This window comes from Eleutherodactylus coqui, chromosome 3 (genome assembly GCF_035609145.1).
Source record: "Eleutherodactylus coqui strain aEleCoq1 chromosome 3, aEleCoq1.hap1, whole genome shotgun sequence".
NCBI lineage: Eukaryota > Metazoa > Chordata > Amphibia > Anura > Eleutherodactylidae > Eleutherodactylus > Eleutherodactylus coqui.
In genome coordinates this window covers 52,408,325-52,425,380 of record NC_089839.1, presented here as the reverse complement: position 1 = coordinate 52,425,380, position 17,056 = coordinate 52,408,325, and the positions used below count along the sequence as shown (strand labels likewise).

The window sequence follows — 17,056 nt, the reverse complement described above, 5'->3', positions numbered from 1 at the left end:
AGGGACCCGCTACGGATTCTACATGGAGAATCCGTAGCGGATCTGATTTTCCCCGTGGACATGAGGCCTTAGGGCTCAGGCACACGGCTATGTTAGTTCTGTATGGGGCCTCATTGTACCGCTCAAGCTACAATTTCCTATAGTTCAAGAAAAACCCGTGACATGGGTTATTGTAGAGATGCCCCTCATGCCACATATACACTTATAATTTTAAAACGTGTCTCTGCCCCCTGCTGGTTGGAAGAAAGCAGCTGACTGATCGCACTCTCCTCCCATGTCATCTACTTGTCCTTTTCACAGGAATTAGTAAACTCTGGTGCACGGTGGTCTGTAGCGCAGGTGATCAGGCATCCTTAAAAGGGGTTTATCAGAATATCAAGTTATTCCCTATGCAGTGGGCAGGGGATAATGTGATATTCTGGTACAACCCCTATTATGGTACAATCTTAGGATAAAGTGTGTGAATTATACAGACAAAAAAAAAATAGTATCAGCTTTACTTTGTTTTGATCATTTTGGTTTTAATTAGATTACAAATTGAACATTTAAAAACAAAATCAGGAGCGATCTATTCTAAACTGCTTCCTTGGCTCTGCTCGTCCCCTTCTAAAGCAATGAGGCAGACTAAGTCACATCCTTAGCAATACTGAGCTGATGTGCCACCACTTCTGCAATGCACTTATAGGGGAGGGGTGGTTGCCTTTCAATATAAAATGAGGATCACAACTTTGCAGATGGTGGTAGGATCTTTGCAGCTAGGCCAAGCCTCATGAGACACAGGCATTTCATAGTGTTGCACTACTTTGGAGTGTGTGCTCCCCCTTGAGCAACGATGAACAAGCTGAGCATAAGGCCTTATGCACATGGGCTACAAACAGTATATATGTGAAGCTCATGGTTTCCAATGGGTTTCAGGCTACAAAACATCTAATGTGAAAGATCCCATTGCAAACCATGGGCTTCACCTACATGTTGTTAGTAATGATTTTGTAGCCTGTGTGAAAGAGGCCAAAATGCCAGTCAGCAATTAGTGCTGTAGGAAGAGGCCTAAAATCAGTAGGGACGTTTATTCCATTACACAGTAGAACAGAAATTGTATAACTAAAGGGGTTTTGCCACTTTTTACTATTAATGACCTATCCACAGGCTAGATCTTCAATAGCAGAGCAGCCAGGGCTGTACATCCACAAAAATAGTCACGCCTAGAAGTGGGAATTATTCACCTATGAACGACTACCTGTTCACTGTGAATGAGGGCAGGCAGACGTAAGCTCTGGCCCACTCCATCTCCAGTCAGTGAGCAATCATCATGAAAGCACAGGGGCCATTATCACTGTGGGACCGTTGGACGCTTCAACACCTGATGATCACCTGTGTGAAAGGATCCTTAGGCAAAGCTGGTAGCACAAATCATCAATTAAACACTACAGTTCTAGCATTTAACCAGTTATGGCACAACTAGATCTACATGTAGGAGAGGGTACAAATTTTCCATATGGCCCAAATCTGTTTTTTCCCCATAGAAAATTAATGCCAATTTGGCATCACATGACTGGTGGACAAAAAGGTCACCACATGCAGCAGCTTGGCTCCTGTCTCTCACACAGGGCGTTTGCAAAGACTGTTTTTCAACGCTGCGTTTACAGCGTTTTCAGCACAGTTGAAAGCAGCCCATTCATTTCAATGGGAGACACAGCTGAAAAGGCCCAAGAATAGAGCATGCAACGCTTTCAAAACGCAGTTTTCAGCCTTGTGTGAGCAACCCCATTGAAATGAATGGGAGCCTTGTACAGCGTTTAGCGCAGCACAAAATGCTGTACAAAAACGCCTGTTTGAGAGAGTCCTAAGGTGACATAACTAAGGAGGTGGAACTTCAACATAAACATTGCTGGGACAAGGGCAGAATGTGAGAACCCCAGTATATTCTAAAACTATTATTCCTTTTCTATATGATCTCTGCAGTGTTTTCTGAAGATTTAGAACACGCTAGTAGAAGTCCAGACAATTGTACAATTCTCAGGTGATGCAACAGAAAACAAGGGGCTCTGAGAAGCTATGTGTCCATTGACAGTAAAATAAACTGCAACTATATGTAAAGAGTTCTATGAAGTGAAGAGAATAAATGGGACAAGTTACTTCTAGCAAACAAGCTTCACATCCACCACATGTAAGAAAGTACAATCTGTGCAGATGCATCATTTAAAGGCAGCAAGAAAAGTGTGAACATGTAATACTAGAAATAAGCAGAGCGAGCAACCCAAACCGGAGACTCTGTAGCAGCAGGAGATACAGACAACAGGAATCTTGAGAAGGATGGAAAAGATTTTAGCATTTCTCAGATGATAGAGCTCTACAAACAGTGATTTAGTCCTTCGTGCCATCTCAGTCTAATCTACCAACGTTTTACCCAATTTTTCTAGCCATCTATTCGCAGGCTGCTAGCAACCAGACAATACATTTAAATTTGTATAAAACCCCAACTGCTGCATCTATAGCAAAAGGAGAAGAGTGGGTAACAAAATGGTTGTTGTAAGTTGGGCAGCTCACCTATGAACTATGCGAGAGAGACTATGTGGAGCCAGAGGGCCGAATGTGTGTTCAAAACAGTTATCAAAAAATGCCAAAACAAAATGTTCGAAAAACCAAGTTAGGAAAAAAAAAAAAAAAAGTGTGTCCAACTGAACAGAAACCTCCTAGACCCAACAACGAGCAAGGGATATTGGTTTTGAAGGGGATGGGGTTTGACAAAGGCAAGAATGGGATAGTTTGCAGTAACATTTTAAACTTTGCAGTAGCATCCAGGAAGAACTATTGAAAATACTCAGTAAGGCAATATTAAAAAAAATTTAAACAAAGATGGTCACCAACATGTAGCCCTTTAAGTTGAGCTTACAGGCCAATAGTAGGTGAAGCACTGAGTCCAGGGATGTAAGAGTTAAGCTACATTCACACAGGCAAACACGATTCAATGTAGCTCCTGCTAAGGATAACCATGTTTGGCTTGGTGGGCATTTCACCCTGGGGCACCCATTGGTTAGCAGAACACTAGCTAAAGTACCACAGCCCACCCTTGCATGCATGCTGAGGAAAGTACTAGAAAACCTGTTTTGGTTTTTACTCTTTATAGAAAATAAAAGTGAATTTCAACTATTATTAGGCTGGGGTCACACGGGAACGAAATTCCACAGAATGAGCGCACGAAGATTCCGCAAGATCTCCGCGGGAGAAATGCAGCTTCACAAACCACAGCCTTTCGCTGCATATTTTGGAGCGGCGAAGCCGCCTGCATTCCGCTGTGGCCATCTCTCCCCAAAGAGAGGCCACCTCAGAAACGGGTAAAGAACTGACATGTGGGGTCTTTGAATTCTGCACGGCATGTCAATTTCAGCGTGGCTTGCCCAGAGTGTGGGGACGAGATTTTTGCAAATCTTTTCCACTTTGATGGCTAATCCCAGGATTGTCCAATAGTAAGGGCGTGTATATAAACTGGTTTAACATGCCAAAACAACAAAAAGAAAAAAAAAAAATGTCCATCAACTACTTTACCACAGGAGCTTGTCCAATGGCCATGATGTACATGCTAATTAAAAGTTTAGCTATTCTATAAAGTTTGTGATTTTTTGGACAGAGAAGTCTCTCAGTTGTAGTAGACCAGTTTAATTTTGCAAATATTGTTAAATAAGGTCACAACATGATCTTATTGCCAAGCACTGACTGCCCAACATTTTAAAAGGGGACTTTACAGAAACCCATTCACATATTTAAGAAAAAAAAGAAACCGTTTCCGGCTATTAGAAGTGAAGGTATACTACTAGGATATGCAAACACCTCCTGTCTGGAAAAAGGTCTTCCTGCCAAAAACTACCACTAATTCTAAAAGGGAGCTACACCTCATTTGGATGTTCGATGCACAGTGATTCAGGACCCAACTGCTATGTCAGGAACAGCAACACAGATACATTTACAGGGGTATCCAGGGAGGAAGTTTTTTCTAGAAGCGGCCCAAAGTAGTTGGACAAAGGAAGCCTTAGAATAGCTTTAATGCTGCTTTTTACTTCTGGTTGCAAAGCAATGATGTCCTGACACAGGGATATGAGACTACTGGCTGAAGTGAGCTGGTGATTGGCTGCAGGTGGTCACATGTGCCAAATGTAACGTCATTGCTGGAAGAGAAGATGAGCGGTAAACTAGCTGCCAGCGAAAGAGTATGGCTTCCTTTTAAGCTTCTCTGCCACTCCGGTCTTGTAAGAAAAATTTCCTCCATGGAAAACCTCTCAAGGCAGTTTTCACACGGCCAAGAAAATCATGCTAGATTTGTGCGTTGCGAAATGCACAAATATGAATCCCTTCTTTTGAATGAGATCATACACGAGCGATTTTATCCTGCATTGCACTGCGATGCAGGAAACAAATCACAGCATGTCCTGTCTTTAAGTATGCCCTTACATTGCATCATCCATTGTTTTCAATGGGGTTGGCAGCGGCATCACACTGCGTGCTACGTGCGATGTAGGGTCTCACTGTTGGGGGGGGGGGGGGGGGGGGGGGGGAGGTGGGAGAGAGAACAAAAAACGCATGTTGGCGAGTGCAATATCACACTCACTCATGTGAGGTTGGCCTTAGATGATTGTGACTGTCTCAGCTTCCTGTATAGTGGGTAGATGAAAGAGGCTCTGAACAATGAAGAAAGAAAAAAGTACCCAAAATAAACACCTAAAAATAGGATCTTCAAAAAGGTTAAACAGCACTAATTCTTTTTAAAGGATCGATGGTAGTCCGAAAAGGAAGACCCTTGCCAGTCAGGAAGTGATTAGATATTCTGGAGATATACCTTTCCCTTCACTTGGAAAGTGAAAGTGTTCATCTTAAAGGAATTGACCCAACATTACAACTGGAGCTCAGAAGTTATAAGCAGACAAAGCGACAGCTTAGAGGCAGTTTATTTCCAGATGGCAGCATGGCTTTGCACTTGAAGCCTCACCTGCTAAAGAAACCTCAGAGGAAAGGACACAAATTAGAATCACTCACCTTTATATAAGGGGAGGAAAAAAAAAAGAAAAAATGAAGTTCATCCTTCAATGGTCTGCAGCCATCTTCTATTTGCTTCAAAGGGTGACATAATAGTAACAATAGCATCATTCTTTCAGTCTGACAATTCAGTAACATTTATGGTCTCACAAGCTTCTACGTTGGTATAAGAGAGGTTATGGAGAACCCATTCTCACACTATGGAGGGAGGATTTATCAAAACTGGCACAAGGAAGGAGCAGAACTATTGCCTGTTGCAACCTATTTGGTTGATGCTTTCATTTTACCAGCCTCCTGAAGTGGACTGATCAGTTCCTATGGGCAACTGCTTTACTTTTTCTTTGCAACAGTTTTGCTAAAATCTTCCACTCGGCTTCCTTCATGGTACAATCCTCTGTTCTGCACATGATTTGCGCAACTTAAGATCCCCGCTGAAACACATATGCAGTTGGACATTGGTTACTAAAGCGAAGGTCTACTTCTCAGCAGACATTCTGTGCAAACTGATTTCTCAATATATATCTTTGTAGCAGCCAAACTTATTTTTCTACTACAGAGTTCTAAATACTTTACAAAGAGATCCATAAAATACTGTCTTCAACCACCACTATGGGGAGTTGCAATACCTGCATACGGTTTTACTTTATATAAAAAAAATTAAAATCAAGGCATATACGCTGCATGCAGTCATTCATTTCAATGGGACGTCAGATGCAGAGTTCAAGCGCCAAGCCATCTCTGGCAGCCCCACTGAAATTGAGCAGCAACACATGCTAGGCTGCAGTTTCAATAATTCTAGGATATCTAGGGCCCCATGATCAGGAAAGTATCCTTTAGGCCCCCTTCACACGGGCGACATCGCATCGTAGCGATTTTGTAGCGCTACAAAGTCGCATGTGATGCTACAAAATTGTGCGAATTTGTAGCATCACGTACGAGGATTTGGGGGGGAGGGGTTCTTGAAATAAAGCCCTACCCCGAAAATAAGCTGTAACTTAAAGAAGAAAATAAATAAATTTAAAAAGTATACATCACCTCTTCCGCGCTGTCCGGGCCGCCACCGCAGCTTCTCCCAAGTGCTTGTGAATGGCAGTGATTGAACCAATCATAGCCATTCTTCGAGCACTGGCTGTGATTGGCTAAGTGTCAGCCAATCAGCCAGTGCTTCCAGAAGCCAGGGACAAAGATCATCAGGGCCGGGATCTGGGGAGAAGCGGCGGCCCGGACAGCGCGGAAGAGGTGATGTATACTTCTTTTCCCCCCCTCCTTTTAGTTACAGCTTATTTTCGGGGTAGGGGTTTATTTCAAGAACCCCCCCCCCCCCCTGAAATCCTCGTACGTGATGCTACAAATTCGCATAATTTTGTAGCATCACATGCGACTTTGTAGCACTACAAAATCGCAGCGATGCGGTGTCGCCCGTGTGAAGGGGGCCTAAAGGATACTTTCCTGATCATGGGGCCCTAGATATCCTAGAATTAATGAAACTGCAGCCTAGCGTGTGTTGCTGGTCCCCGGCCAAAAGAGAAGATGATCAGTGCCGAGACCTGGGGAGAAGCTGCGGCCGGGCTGACAGCTCGTCTAAGGTGATGTATGTGTGTTTTTGTTTTTTCAGGCAGTTAGGGCTTAGATTATAGCTTTGACAGTAGGATTTGCTACTGTCAAAGTTGCATCGCAAGCAAACCGCGTTTCCGTGCAATGCGATGCAACAGAGGGGAAGGCTCCATAGGGAAACCTGGGCTATAAAATCTCGCGTGTATATCACCGGACCTGTGAGGTTTGTGTGTCGTTTTGTTGCATGCTACAAAAGATCTCATGTGTGAAGGAACCCATAAGAAACCATGAGCTTCACATAAATGCGATTTGTAGCAATGCTCCAAAATCGCGCAACTTTGTCGCCCGTGTGAAGGATAACTTTATATCTCAGTACAACCCATCCAACTACATTCTCTCTGCCATTGCCTTGAGCCTATACACTGTTCATATTTTGCATAAGACATTGACTTCCTGCTCTGCATCACCAGGGATTACACAGTGAGGTTTGAATAATTCAGCGTACATGTCCATGTTTTACATTCTATAGTAGGTGTAACATACCAGATCATATATGTTTGCACAGTAAAGAAGATGCTAGCATATATGGACAGGTATATAAGGTTTTCTTTAGCGGTGTAGGGAACAAATTTGCAACACAGTTTATAGACACACCTTCCATCAGCAAAAATCTACACTTCTAAAAACATTAGCCTAATACCGCAAAAAAAATAAAAACACAAGTTTTAAAAAAATGTACATTTGTATTTGGATGAAAAAAAAAAAAAAAAAAAAAAAAGATACGTAAAAGAAAAAAAAAAAAATGTATTAAACATTTAGAATAAATACTGTTGAGGCAGGAGTATACATTTAGCTTAGTGTTACAATGCAAACATCTTAAAACTTCAAAACTAAGAAAATGCAACATTTCTGTTAATATATAAAAAAAATTACAACAATTTTCTGGTGTGTAAGTAACAAAGTTATAACTTAAACTTATTAATGGATCAAGGTTTTGCATGTTGGCTTTTGAATATTTAAACTACAAGGTCTTATCTTGAACATCCCCCCTTATTTTAATTCAGCCCTCAGCAGGATAGTATAGAGAAGAGGGGGGCGGGACTCCCCAATGCAAAGTGAACAGTTTCCCATTGTAGCTACGTTTTTACAGTAATGCTAAAATAAGTTACATTTATAAAAACACTTGGTAAATGAGGTTTTGCTCACATTATAAGACACTTTTCGAAGCAGTATACAGTATTGAGGTTTTACAAGCAGACAAGTTTCACTTTTCCAAATGTTGCAAGTAATGCAGAGAAATAGACATGTGCATTACGGAACCACTTCAAAAAAATGGTACAGATTACAATTACGCCAACTATGCAACCTTCACACCAGGTCAAGCTGTCTTATACACGACTAGGTCGGCTTTTTGTTCTATAACTAATAGTACTCACAACATTTCAGCTTTTAGTGTTCACAATTTTTTTTTAACCAACACTTAGCATTACAAAATTGTATGACAGTATAATGTTAGTTTGATATATAGTGCTTATAATACACAAACACCCCCTGCCCCCCGACTGAGAGCCGTCTTTAAAAACGTTGCACACAAGTCCGATATTATAATTAAGGGTTAACGCTTGACCCATCTTGTAAGTTCTGTCCCGCTGTGCAACAGTCAAATGTCCACGCATTTTATTACAGGATATGTGTTTGATTAAACGTCCAAAAGAGAAAAAGATAAGTTTGTCTTATGTAATGCGGTTGGTATTTTTTTTTTCTATGCCGCTTAATGCATGAGGGTTGCTGGAAAAAGCTCTTTCAAAGACTCAACTAAATACTCATTTGGCAATAAAAAGGAGCAAAAAAATAAAAGGGTTTCACTCTCCAGCCACATAAAAAAAACTGCTATGGATTGTAAACAGTGTGTCTCTTTAAAAGCGTCTGCCACCTGGCGGTGCGGGCCATCTCTGGCCCCGGCCAGGTGGCGGAGGATGTGCTGCAGCACCGCGTCCATTGGGAAAGCTGTGTGGGAGGATAAAATCACAAGTGTTTGCTATTTGGGAAACTGATTTAAATAAGTTAAAATTAAACAAAAGCTAATAGGATTTTAAAAATGTGTATTTATATATACACATAACTATATAAGTACTGCATGCAAGAGTAACATTGCACCTACATGTTATCTAAAGCTATGCATCTACAATAAAAAGCCAATATATTATTAGTAAAAATCTTAATATGTATCAGAAGAATTTAAAAAAATTGGAAAAATAAGTGATCTTACCCTCTAGGTGTATGAAAGTTCCCTCTTGGTGGTGGCGGTGGTAACATACCTCTACCACGGGGAGGAGGGGGCATTCCTCTAAACCCCATTAGTCCAGGTGGGGGTGGTGGAGGAGGGGGTCCACGCCTTTATGTCAAACAAAAAGCACTACATTATAAATTGAAGTTATTGTGCGTTTTAAGCAATAAAATACTGAATTATGCCACAGAACCTTAGAGGAGCGAGGGGAGGTGGTGGAGGTGGAAAGGGGTCTCCCATTTCTCTTGGAGGAAGTGGTGGTGGCGGCAAAAATCCTGGAGGCCGTCCTCTCATACCGCCACGTCCTCGAGGGTCCATGTATGGATGCATTCTCCCCATGCCACGTCTATAAGATGATAAATACAGCATGAGGCACACGCAAAAAAATGAATACTTTCTAAGAGTAAACTCACAATGCAGATTTGCAATGACTGAATCCACCATGGAGTTTGAAATCTGCAGTATAAATCCACAGCCGAACCTTAATTCTGGTGCAGACAAGCAAGCTATTTCACATGCAGATCATCTCCAATGTAATTCTATGGAGCTCATTCATGGCTTGAGTGCAGAATCTGCACCAATAGTGAATAAACTGCAGTGTGTGCATGTCGATTTTATTTTTCTGAAGCAAGCATGGGGGGCATAAATTCCACCAGCTGTGGAATGCTAGCAGTTTCTGCCAGGATTTAGGAGGTGGTAAACAAAACAAAAAAAAAAACACACCTAAATCCTGACAGAATTCACAAGACATTCGCTTTCAAACAATCAAGAAAATTATGCAAGATTTGTGCACTGCAAAATGCATTAATATGAAACTCATTCTTTTGAATGGGGTTATATACATGGGCAATTTTTCCCCCCACATCGTGGCCTGTCCCATCTTTGAGTGTTCCCTCGAACACCTCACCGATTGTTTTCAATGGGGCCAGAAAGAAGGAGAAACAAACACACACACACACACACACCAAGATTTCCCACCGAAAACAAAAACAATGATCGCCATTTCCCAAAGTGATGCAAGGTGTTTGACATAAAAACGACTTACATCCGCAGGGTAATCTGCCGTTTCCAAGCACAAAAACGGGTGGAGTTTCACGGCCCGATATCGCGCTCGCCCATGTGAAATTAGCGTTATAGCTTTTACTGAATTTTTGTAGTGTCCCATTTAAAAAGACCTTCTGTTTTTGTAGCATTTAATCACAATTCATGCGATTCCTCCGAATCACATGATTTAGGCTAGATTCAGATGACCATATAAAACCCGGTCCGTAATATGGATCCATATTAGGTACGTGTTTGAAAAGAAATTGCATCCACGTTTCATCAATTTTTAATTATTTGCTCCAACAATTTTATTTTTTTATGTATGCTCAGTTTTCAAAAACTGCCGTAAAAAAATGCAGCCATGCGGTTTAGCCCTGTAGATTTATATTAGCTCCGTATTACAGCCCGCTCAGACTAATGTGGAGCAAAATAAAAAAAAAACATTCAGGGAGCAGCCTATGGGCTTATTACCACGAGCATATATCAGCCAGCGTTTGCCCAGCCAGCCGATATACGCTACCATTTGGGGGCGTAGAAGCTCGTGAACTGGCGCACAAATCTACCGTTGTGCGCCCGTTCACACGGCATATTAGCATCTTCATCTGCACTTCTGCCCTAATCACCAATCAGGTTGCTGGAATTGTGAATCAGAACCAATCAGGTTGCTGGAATTGCTGAATAGGGCAGAAGTGCTGATGAAGATGTTAACCTGGCGTATGTACGTGGTCACCATGCCGTCGCCCCTTTCCCTTACCCTCGCAGGCTCATCTCTGCTCTCCTATCTGCTCTTTCTTTGCAATAGGAGGGGTAGAGTTAAGTGCCCACCCTGTCCTGCCTCCTCTCATTGCTGGCTATGGACAAGGAGCACAGCTAGGCTCCACCCCCTCCCCACGGATCACACATGCCAGAAGAAATCGCAGCATGCTCCATTTTTCTGCGGATCCCGCAGAGACGGCTTTCATTGAAGTCAATCAAAGCAGTCGAATCTGTGGCACAGCCACAGCTGTCACTCTGGACGTGCTGCGGGAAAGCGTGAGTTTTAATTTTTTTGTTTTAAATTGCACTGGGCATGCGTCCGGCACACTCAGATGCACATGCCATACTGAAGAAAAAAGATCCAGCTGGCTCGGAGGAGACCCGCGCTGGATCTGGACAGGTAGGAAAATGTCTTTTTGTCCATGTCTGCAGGCACGGCTGGATTCCGCTGCGGGATTCAGCAGAAGGAATCTTTGTGTGCAAGTGGACATGAAGCCTTATGCAGCAACTGGAAAAAAAAAAATTATTACCTCATTGGTACGATGCCATTCATTGGTTTATTGATAAACTTCTCCCTTCCAAACGGTGCTTGTCCTTTCATTCCTCTATTTATGAAATTTCCCCGGCCCCAGTTTCCTCGGCCCCTATGAAAAAAAATGAATTAAAAAGTTGCAAAGCAGGTTCAAATATATGGATAAGAATTTCTAATTCTCTCCAGCTTTCCTGCAGGGATCTCAGACTACAACAGCAGTTTATGGCAATCCATATTCTGTTAAAGCAATACTGACAAAGCCAGCCATGTTTCCCCAGAGTTACACCAGTCATTTGGCATTCTTTGGGCAGTTTCATGCCTGCATTCAGGGGGTTTTGGTTTCCAATCCCTTTGGGGAGCAGGAACGTGGAATCCCCTTGCCAAACGCTCCATCTTATGACAGAACCGAACAGATCTCATTGACTATAATTAGTTCATTCGGTTTCCACTCAGCTGCCCAGCTTTTTGCCAGAAGAGAATGCGTTGTATGCAGAGCCTTTTCTTCTGGCATTTTGTGTTACATCTGCGAACAACGAACCACCGAACGGAGTTTCCAATGCAGATGTGAAATCACCCTTACATTTCCTTAAAATGGGTGTTTTGTGACTTTAAACTTGTACTATTAATAGATCAAAAGGTGATCGGCAGAAGTCCACTTCTTGGGACCTCCAGTGATCAGCTCAGCTCTGCCCCCACACTTACTGTGTCTGAGCTGAATGCGGACAGCTCCGCCTGCAGTGTGGTTGGAGCTAGAGTGAAGTAAGAGCTATGCCTTCTATTACACTTCCAGCTCTAACAGCAATGAGAACAGAGCGGTCAACATCCAGCTCAGGGCTACAATTATTGTAAAGCTGAAATCAGCTAATCACTGAGGCTACTGAGCAGCCAATCCCCAATCACTTATTGATCATACATTTTACAATGGGCTAAAGTTCCAAAATTCCCCTTTAATATAATTAAAGTGGCTACAAATGGAGCATCAATCTATCTGATAACACTTGAAATTAAAGTGTTAAAACACTTGACTAATCGCGGTCGTTGACATGGCAATTAAGTGTAGCCACATTATGTAATATATGGAGTACATCAATTCTAAAACCAGTTTTTATAGCATTGTAAAAATAAGGCAGCTTCCAGACAGGCGAGAAGGATATCGCCGTGAGAAATATCACATCTGTGTTCATTGAAGGATTGTGATTGGTTAATCAAGAACAGCTAAGGCTTAGTTGAGTGCTTTCATAGGATTCCTTACAGTAAAGGTTGCGTTGCATTTTTGTGCGATGCAACAAAAAGGAAGGCTTCATAGGAAAACATGGACTATAAAAAAAATGTTTTCAAAAACGCTAATCGCAACTGTACAGAGCATATCGCATAGGAAGCGATCTTCTGCTGGCGGCCAAGGAGTACAGAACATGCAGCGGCGCTTCAGAACCTCGGAGCCCAGCATGAGAGACCCGGACCACGGCTGCTAGAAAAGTAAAATAAGCCACTCCCTGAAAATAAGACCTAGTGCCTCTTTTGGGGCAAAAAAATTAATATGTGACAGTCTCTTATTTCTGGGGAAACACTGTAGTGAATTGTGAGGTCCTCATTGGAAAGACCTGTGCAAAGCCAATCAGGTAGAGGTGAGCAGGGCTGCCAATTATATTTGTAAAGCCCCTGCAATCACTAACATAACTACACAAAAATCAGAAAATGGGAACAAATTGTATGGGTGATTATTAGACACAATTTCTGTGCGTTGTGAAATGCACAGAAATCGCACGTGAAAAAAACCCAAACATTTTCAGTGGGGTAATTAACACAAGGAAAATTACCGCATATGCCATTATTTCCTATGGGTGTAAAAAAAAAAAAAAAAAAAAAGTCACATTGCACTTGCAGGAAACTCACATGTGTGATGCTTTTTTCCATTAGAAGTGGAAAAAAATTTGCATGTACAGCAATGCGTTTTACACAAAACGCATCACAATTGCAGAAAAACTGCATGTTCACGAGTGCGTTATCAGTCCAATTTTCTCAAATATCGCCCTCTCCTGTGTAAATACAGCCCTCATTTACAACAAGTCCCGTTAAAGCAGAAGGTACATTTTTGCACTATAAGATACTAAATTGAGCTCTTCAGTGGAGACCATACCTAAATTTCCTAGGCTCGTTGCCAAATTCAATACGGTCCATTGGCATCTTCAGGTCAGTCTCTAGATTTCAAAATACATAAAGAAACAGTTTATATTGTGCAGTAGTTTTCCCAACAACTATTAACCCTTTCCAATCCAATTAGTATCCTGGTTTTCCCAGCGGCTTACTCTTTCTCTGCCGTTATACAACGGCGCTATATGCTGGCTAAATCCAGTACTGCATGAGGTGACACATTGGATAGGCTCCGACAACAGAGAGGCTGGCAATATACAGTAAGAGAACCCCGATGGACGTCTTCCAACGTCGGAGCTGTACAGCCTTAAATCATGTCTTCAGAGGTCAGACAGTGGATTGGAAAAGGTTAAACCTCATAAGACTGCAGGTACAAAGCTGCATGCAGGTATGTGATTTACAGGGCTGTCATCAATCCCCTGCTAATCCAGTGCTAAGGCTGTTTGCATGCAAGCTGCCAGCGATCCAAAACATGACTGCTGCAGCTGGCCTTAGCAGTTACATGGCTGCTGAGGCAGGGGACCACCAAATCATCTGGATTGGCAGGTGACTGAAACGGTGAAGACAGAATTTTTTTTCTCCCTTTAATAATTGCATTACTTTTAAACCAAGAAAAGTCCCCCATCAGAGCTTTCAGCAGGTCTCACACCAGCAGATTTGTATTGCGGATACTGCGATCGCCGTCCGTGCATATGATATATGGTCAGACTTTCGCTGGTTCGCTCACACTTGCCAGTATGAATTGTGGATTCCACGAGCGGGAGAATAATCTCAGCATGCGTATGGGCCCCGCTGATCTCTATGGATGTGTTCAATCCCCAGTGCATGCGCAATTAACATTGAGTATGGATGCCGTTTCTTACGCGAGTGGCTAGGAGACCAGATAGAACGGTATGGGGAGCAAGATCCCATCCAGACTGCTGGCTGCAACCTCCGCTTATCCTTCTGGGCTCTTCTGCCACAAGAAGTGTTTTTTTTAACCCTTTCCAATCCACTGTCTGACCTCTGAAGACATTATGATTTAAGGCTGTACAGCTCCGATGTTGGAGGATGTTTGTCGGGGTTCTCTTACTGTATATTGCCAGCCTCTCTGCTGTTGGAGCCTATCCAATGTGTCACCTCATGCAGTACTGGCTTTAGCCAGCATATAGCGCTGTTGTATAACGGCAGAAAAATAGTAAGCCCCCTAGGAAAACCAGGATACAAATTGGATTGCAAAGGGTTAAAAATGGTTTATACTACGTCAGCTAATCCTAGAGCGCAGCATCCTGTTCTGAAGGCCCTCAGCGCAGCGCTCACTACAACAGCCTGGGAATGTCGCCTTTCCAGTGGGTTGAGCTACTTTCTGAGGTCACCCCCTGTTTGCGTTTATCCTTCCGTGCGGATGATACGCCGTCATACGCCGGCTGTCCGTGCGGAAAAATAGAACAGCTGAAGAGTAAGCTGCATGTGTCCGTTTCTGCGCACATTTTCACATTGTGTTGCTTTTTTAATTTTTTTGCACGCGCCTCTGCGGTCTGTACTGTACTATTGTGCGCGCAAAAAAAAAAAAAAGTGCGCAACTTGGGTCCCAGATGTTGAAATGGCCGATTAGTTCCACATCTTTAAATTCCAGGAGTATTTTTTTCGTGTGACAGAGTTGCGCACAAGTGAACAAACCCATTACTGCAGGCGCTAACTTCATATGTGCAAACACGGCCGGGTAACTCCAGCAGAGGCCGCAGCGTTCCCTTGGTGTGTGGAGCTGCGCAGCACCGCGTTTTTGATTGTGTGTGCCTGCGCAATTTCACACGCTTTAAAAAAAAAAAAAATTATATGAAATATAGCGTAATATTTAAAAAAAAAAAAACACAACAAAAAACCCTAATAAAACATACAAATATATGCACTTGCCTTAGGCCTAGTGCCCACGGCCCAGAGACCCCATACTTACCTATGGATCCGCCGCCCCGGCGCACATTCACAATAGAGCGCATGACGCGACCGGTGTGTCATATGACACGCCCACAGCATCACATGACACGTCGGCAGAAGGCGGGGGAAGCGTTTTCACGCCATCTTCCGCTGTGCTACATGGGAAAATAGCGTGATGGACGGCTTCCATTGACTGCAATGGAAGCCGTCTGTGCGTACGACCGCGGCAAATAGGACATCGGGTGAGGACGGGTGAATTCACGGGGCGGAAGGCCACACTGAGCATTGCGCAATTAGGTTCAATAGAAACATAGCTGCGGGCAACGCCACAGATGTCCGCCCGTGTGAATCAGCCCCTATACCGCCTCTTACCAGTGTTACATGAGCGCTGCACATTCGTGATGTTTCCGTTCGTGCTGTTTCCGTTCGCGCCCGTAGAGAGCTCCGCCGCTCGTAATACGCGGTACAAATACTACAGAACACTTTTTATATCCAACGTGTGATGGAACAGCGGATATCAGAGCGTGTGAATGGCCGTGATTTACACCCACGTAATACGCAATTCCAATCCGCAGCTGTGAGCCGGCCTAGAGGTGGAAATAGCGCAAATTCTTGTGCAAGTCTCCACCAACAGATGTGAGCAGCCGCCTCCCTCACACAAACATAGAGCTACCAAGAATGGCGCAAAATACTTGGAACAGAGGGAGCGAAGATGCTGGGACTTGTAGTCGCACACGATACACCCCGCCGTCCGTTACTAGACGGCATACACGGTAGCCATGTCTCCCCCTCACAAGACCAGCACCGCTACTCCCCTCACAGCTCCATTCATTACCGTTCACGGCTGACCAGAAGCCCCGTCAGCCTCCGGGTGGGATATAACCAGCCGCCCCTTCCCCTCAGGTAGCTCTACGCGGGCTGCCACCAGACAATAACGACCACCGGAGCGTCACTTACCGGCTGCCGCCTCACAGAGAACGAAACCAAAATGGCGCAGAATTCCTGACTGACAGGGCGCCGGTGACGTCACTACAGGCGGGGAAGAACGGCGGCGCACATTGGCTAAGTTGTCGAATGAATCCGAAGCGCTGATTGGCTGACCTGCTCGAGGCCCAGCAGGAGGGCGGGAAACGTCTGTTTGATGAGGGGGAGGAGCCTGGAGTTAGCGGGGCGCCATGTTTGAAATATTCCGTACACTAATTAAAGAGAAAGTGCTTTTTTTTTTATAAAGTACATCATTTTATTTTTTGTACTTTTGACAATTGATAAAAATGTAGATATTTATGACATTGAAATTATTTATCATCAACTATTTATGGGACTCAGTTAGCTAGGCTCAAACAAGCGGATCGCCTGCTTACCCTTCCATAAGGCCGGCGGCACACGACCGGATTTGAATTACAGGATCCGCAATCGTCACATGAGCGGACAACGATTGCGATTTCCACAAGCGGAAATAAAATCGCAGCGTGTTTTATTTTTGTAGGGCTCCGCAAGGACGGCTTCCATTGAAGTCAATGAAAGCCGTCCAACCCGCGGCTCGACATTGCAGATTGGTCACAGGTACCCATGTCATTGCCATCTAAAGATTAAAAAAAAGAAATCTGTACTGCGCATGACCAACGGTGTGCGTTGACAGTCTTGTATGGTCCAGGTATGCACGGTCGCCAACCAGGACGGACTCTGATTCTGCTGCGGGCTCCTGCATGTGGAATCCGACCCATCCGTGTGCCGCCGGCCTAACTGTACTGCGGATGACGGCGGAGGCTCTCAGCTGATCATGCGCAGTA

At 43.6% G+C, this 17,056-nt stretch overlaps 1 protein-coding gene across 1 annotated transcript; it reads right to left on the bottom strand.

Moving 5' to 3' along the window:
• Nucleotides 1-4,552: 4,552 nt before the first annotated feature.
• Nucleotides 4,553-16,286, bottom strand: LOC136620663 (splicing factor 3B subunit 4-like). Its single transcript, XM_066595581.1, has 6 exons — nt 16,224-16,286; nt 13,339-13,399; nt 11,200-11,313; nt 9,063-9,215; nt 8,852-8,977; nt 4,553-5,103 (listed from the first exon to the last, which is right to left on the bottom strand). The coding sequence occupies exons 2-6, from the start codon at nt 13,383-13,385 to the stop codon at nt 5,097-5,099; spliced, it is 447 nt and encodes a 148-aa protein (XP_066451678.1). The 5' UTR covers nt 13,386-13,399; nt 16,224-16,286; the 3' UTR covers nt 4,553-5,096.
• Between the last annotated feature and the right edge of the window lie 770 nt (nt 16,287-17,056).

Coding starts and splice junctions, on each gene's coding strand:
- LOC136620663 (XM_066595581.1), bottom strand. CDS start 13,385: ATGCCAATGGACCGTATTGAATTTGGCAACGAGCCTAGGAAATTTAG. Junction 9,216..11,199: donor AATGGCATCGTACCAATGAG/GTAATAATTTTT, acceptor ATCATCTTATAG/ACGTGGCATGGGGAGAATGC. Junction 8,978..9,062: donor CCTCCCCTCGCTCCTCTAAG/GTTCTGTGGCAT, acceptor TTTGACATAAAG/GCGTGGACCCCCTCCTCCAC.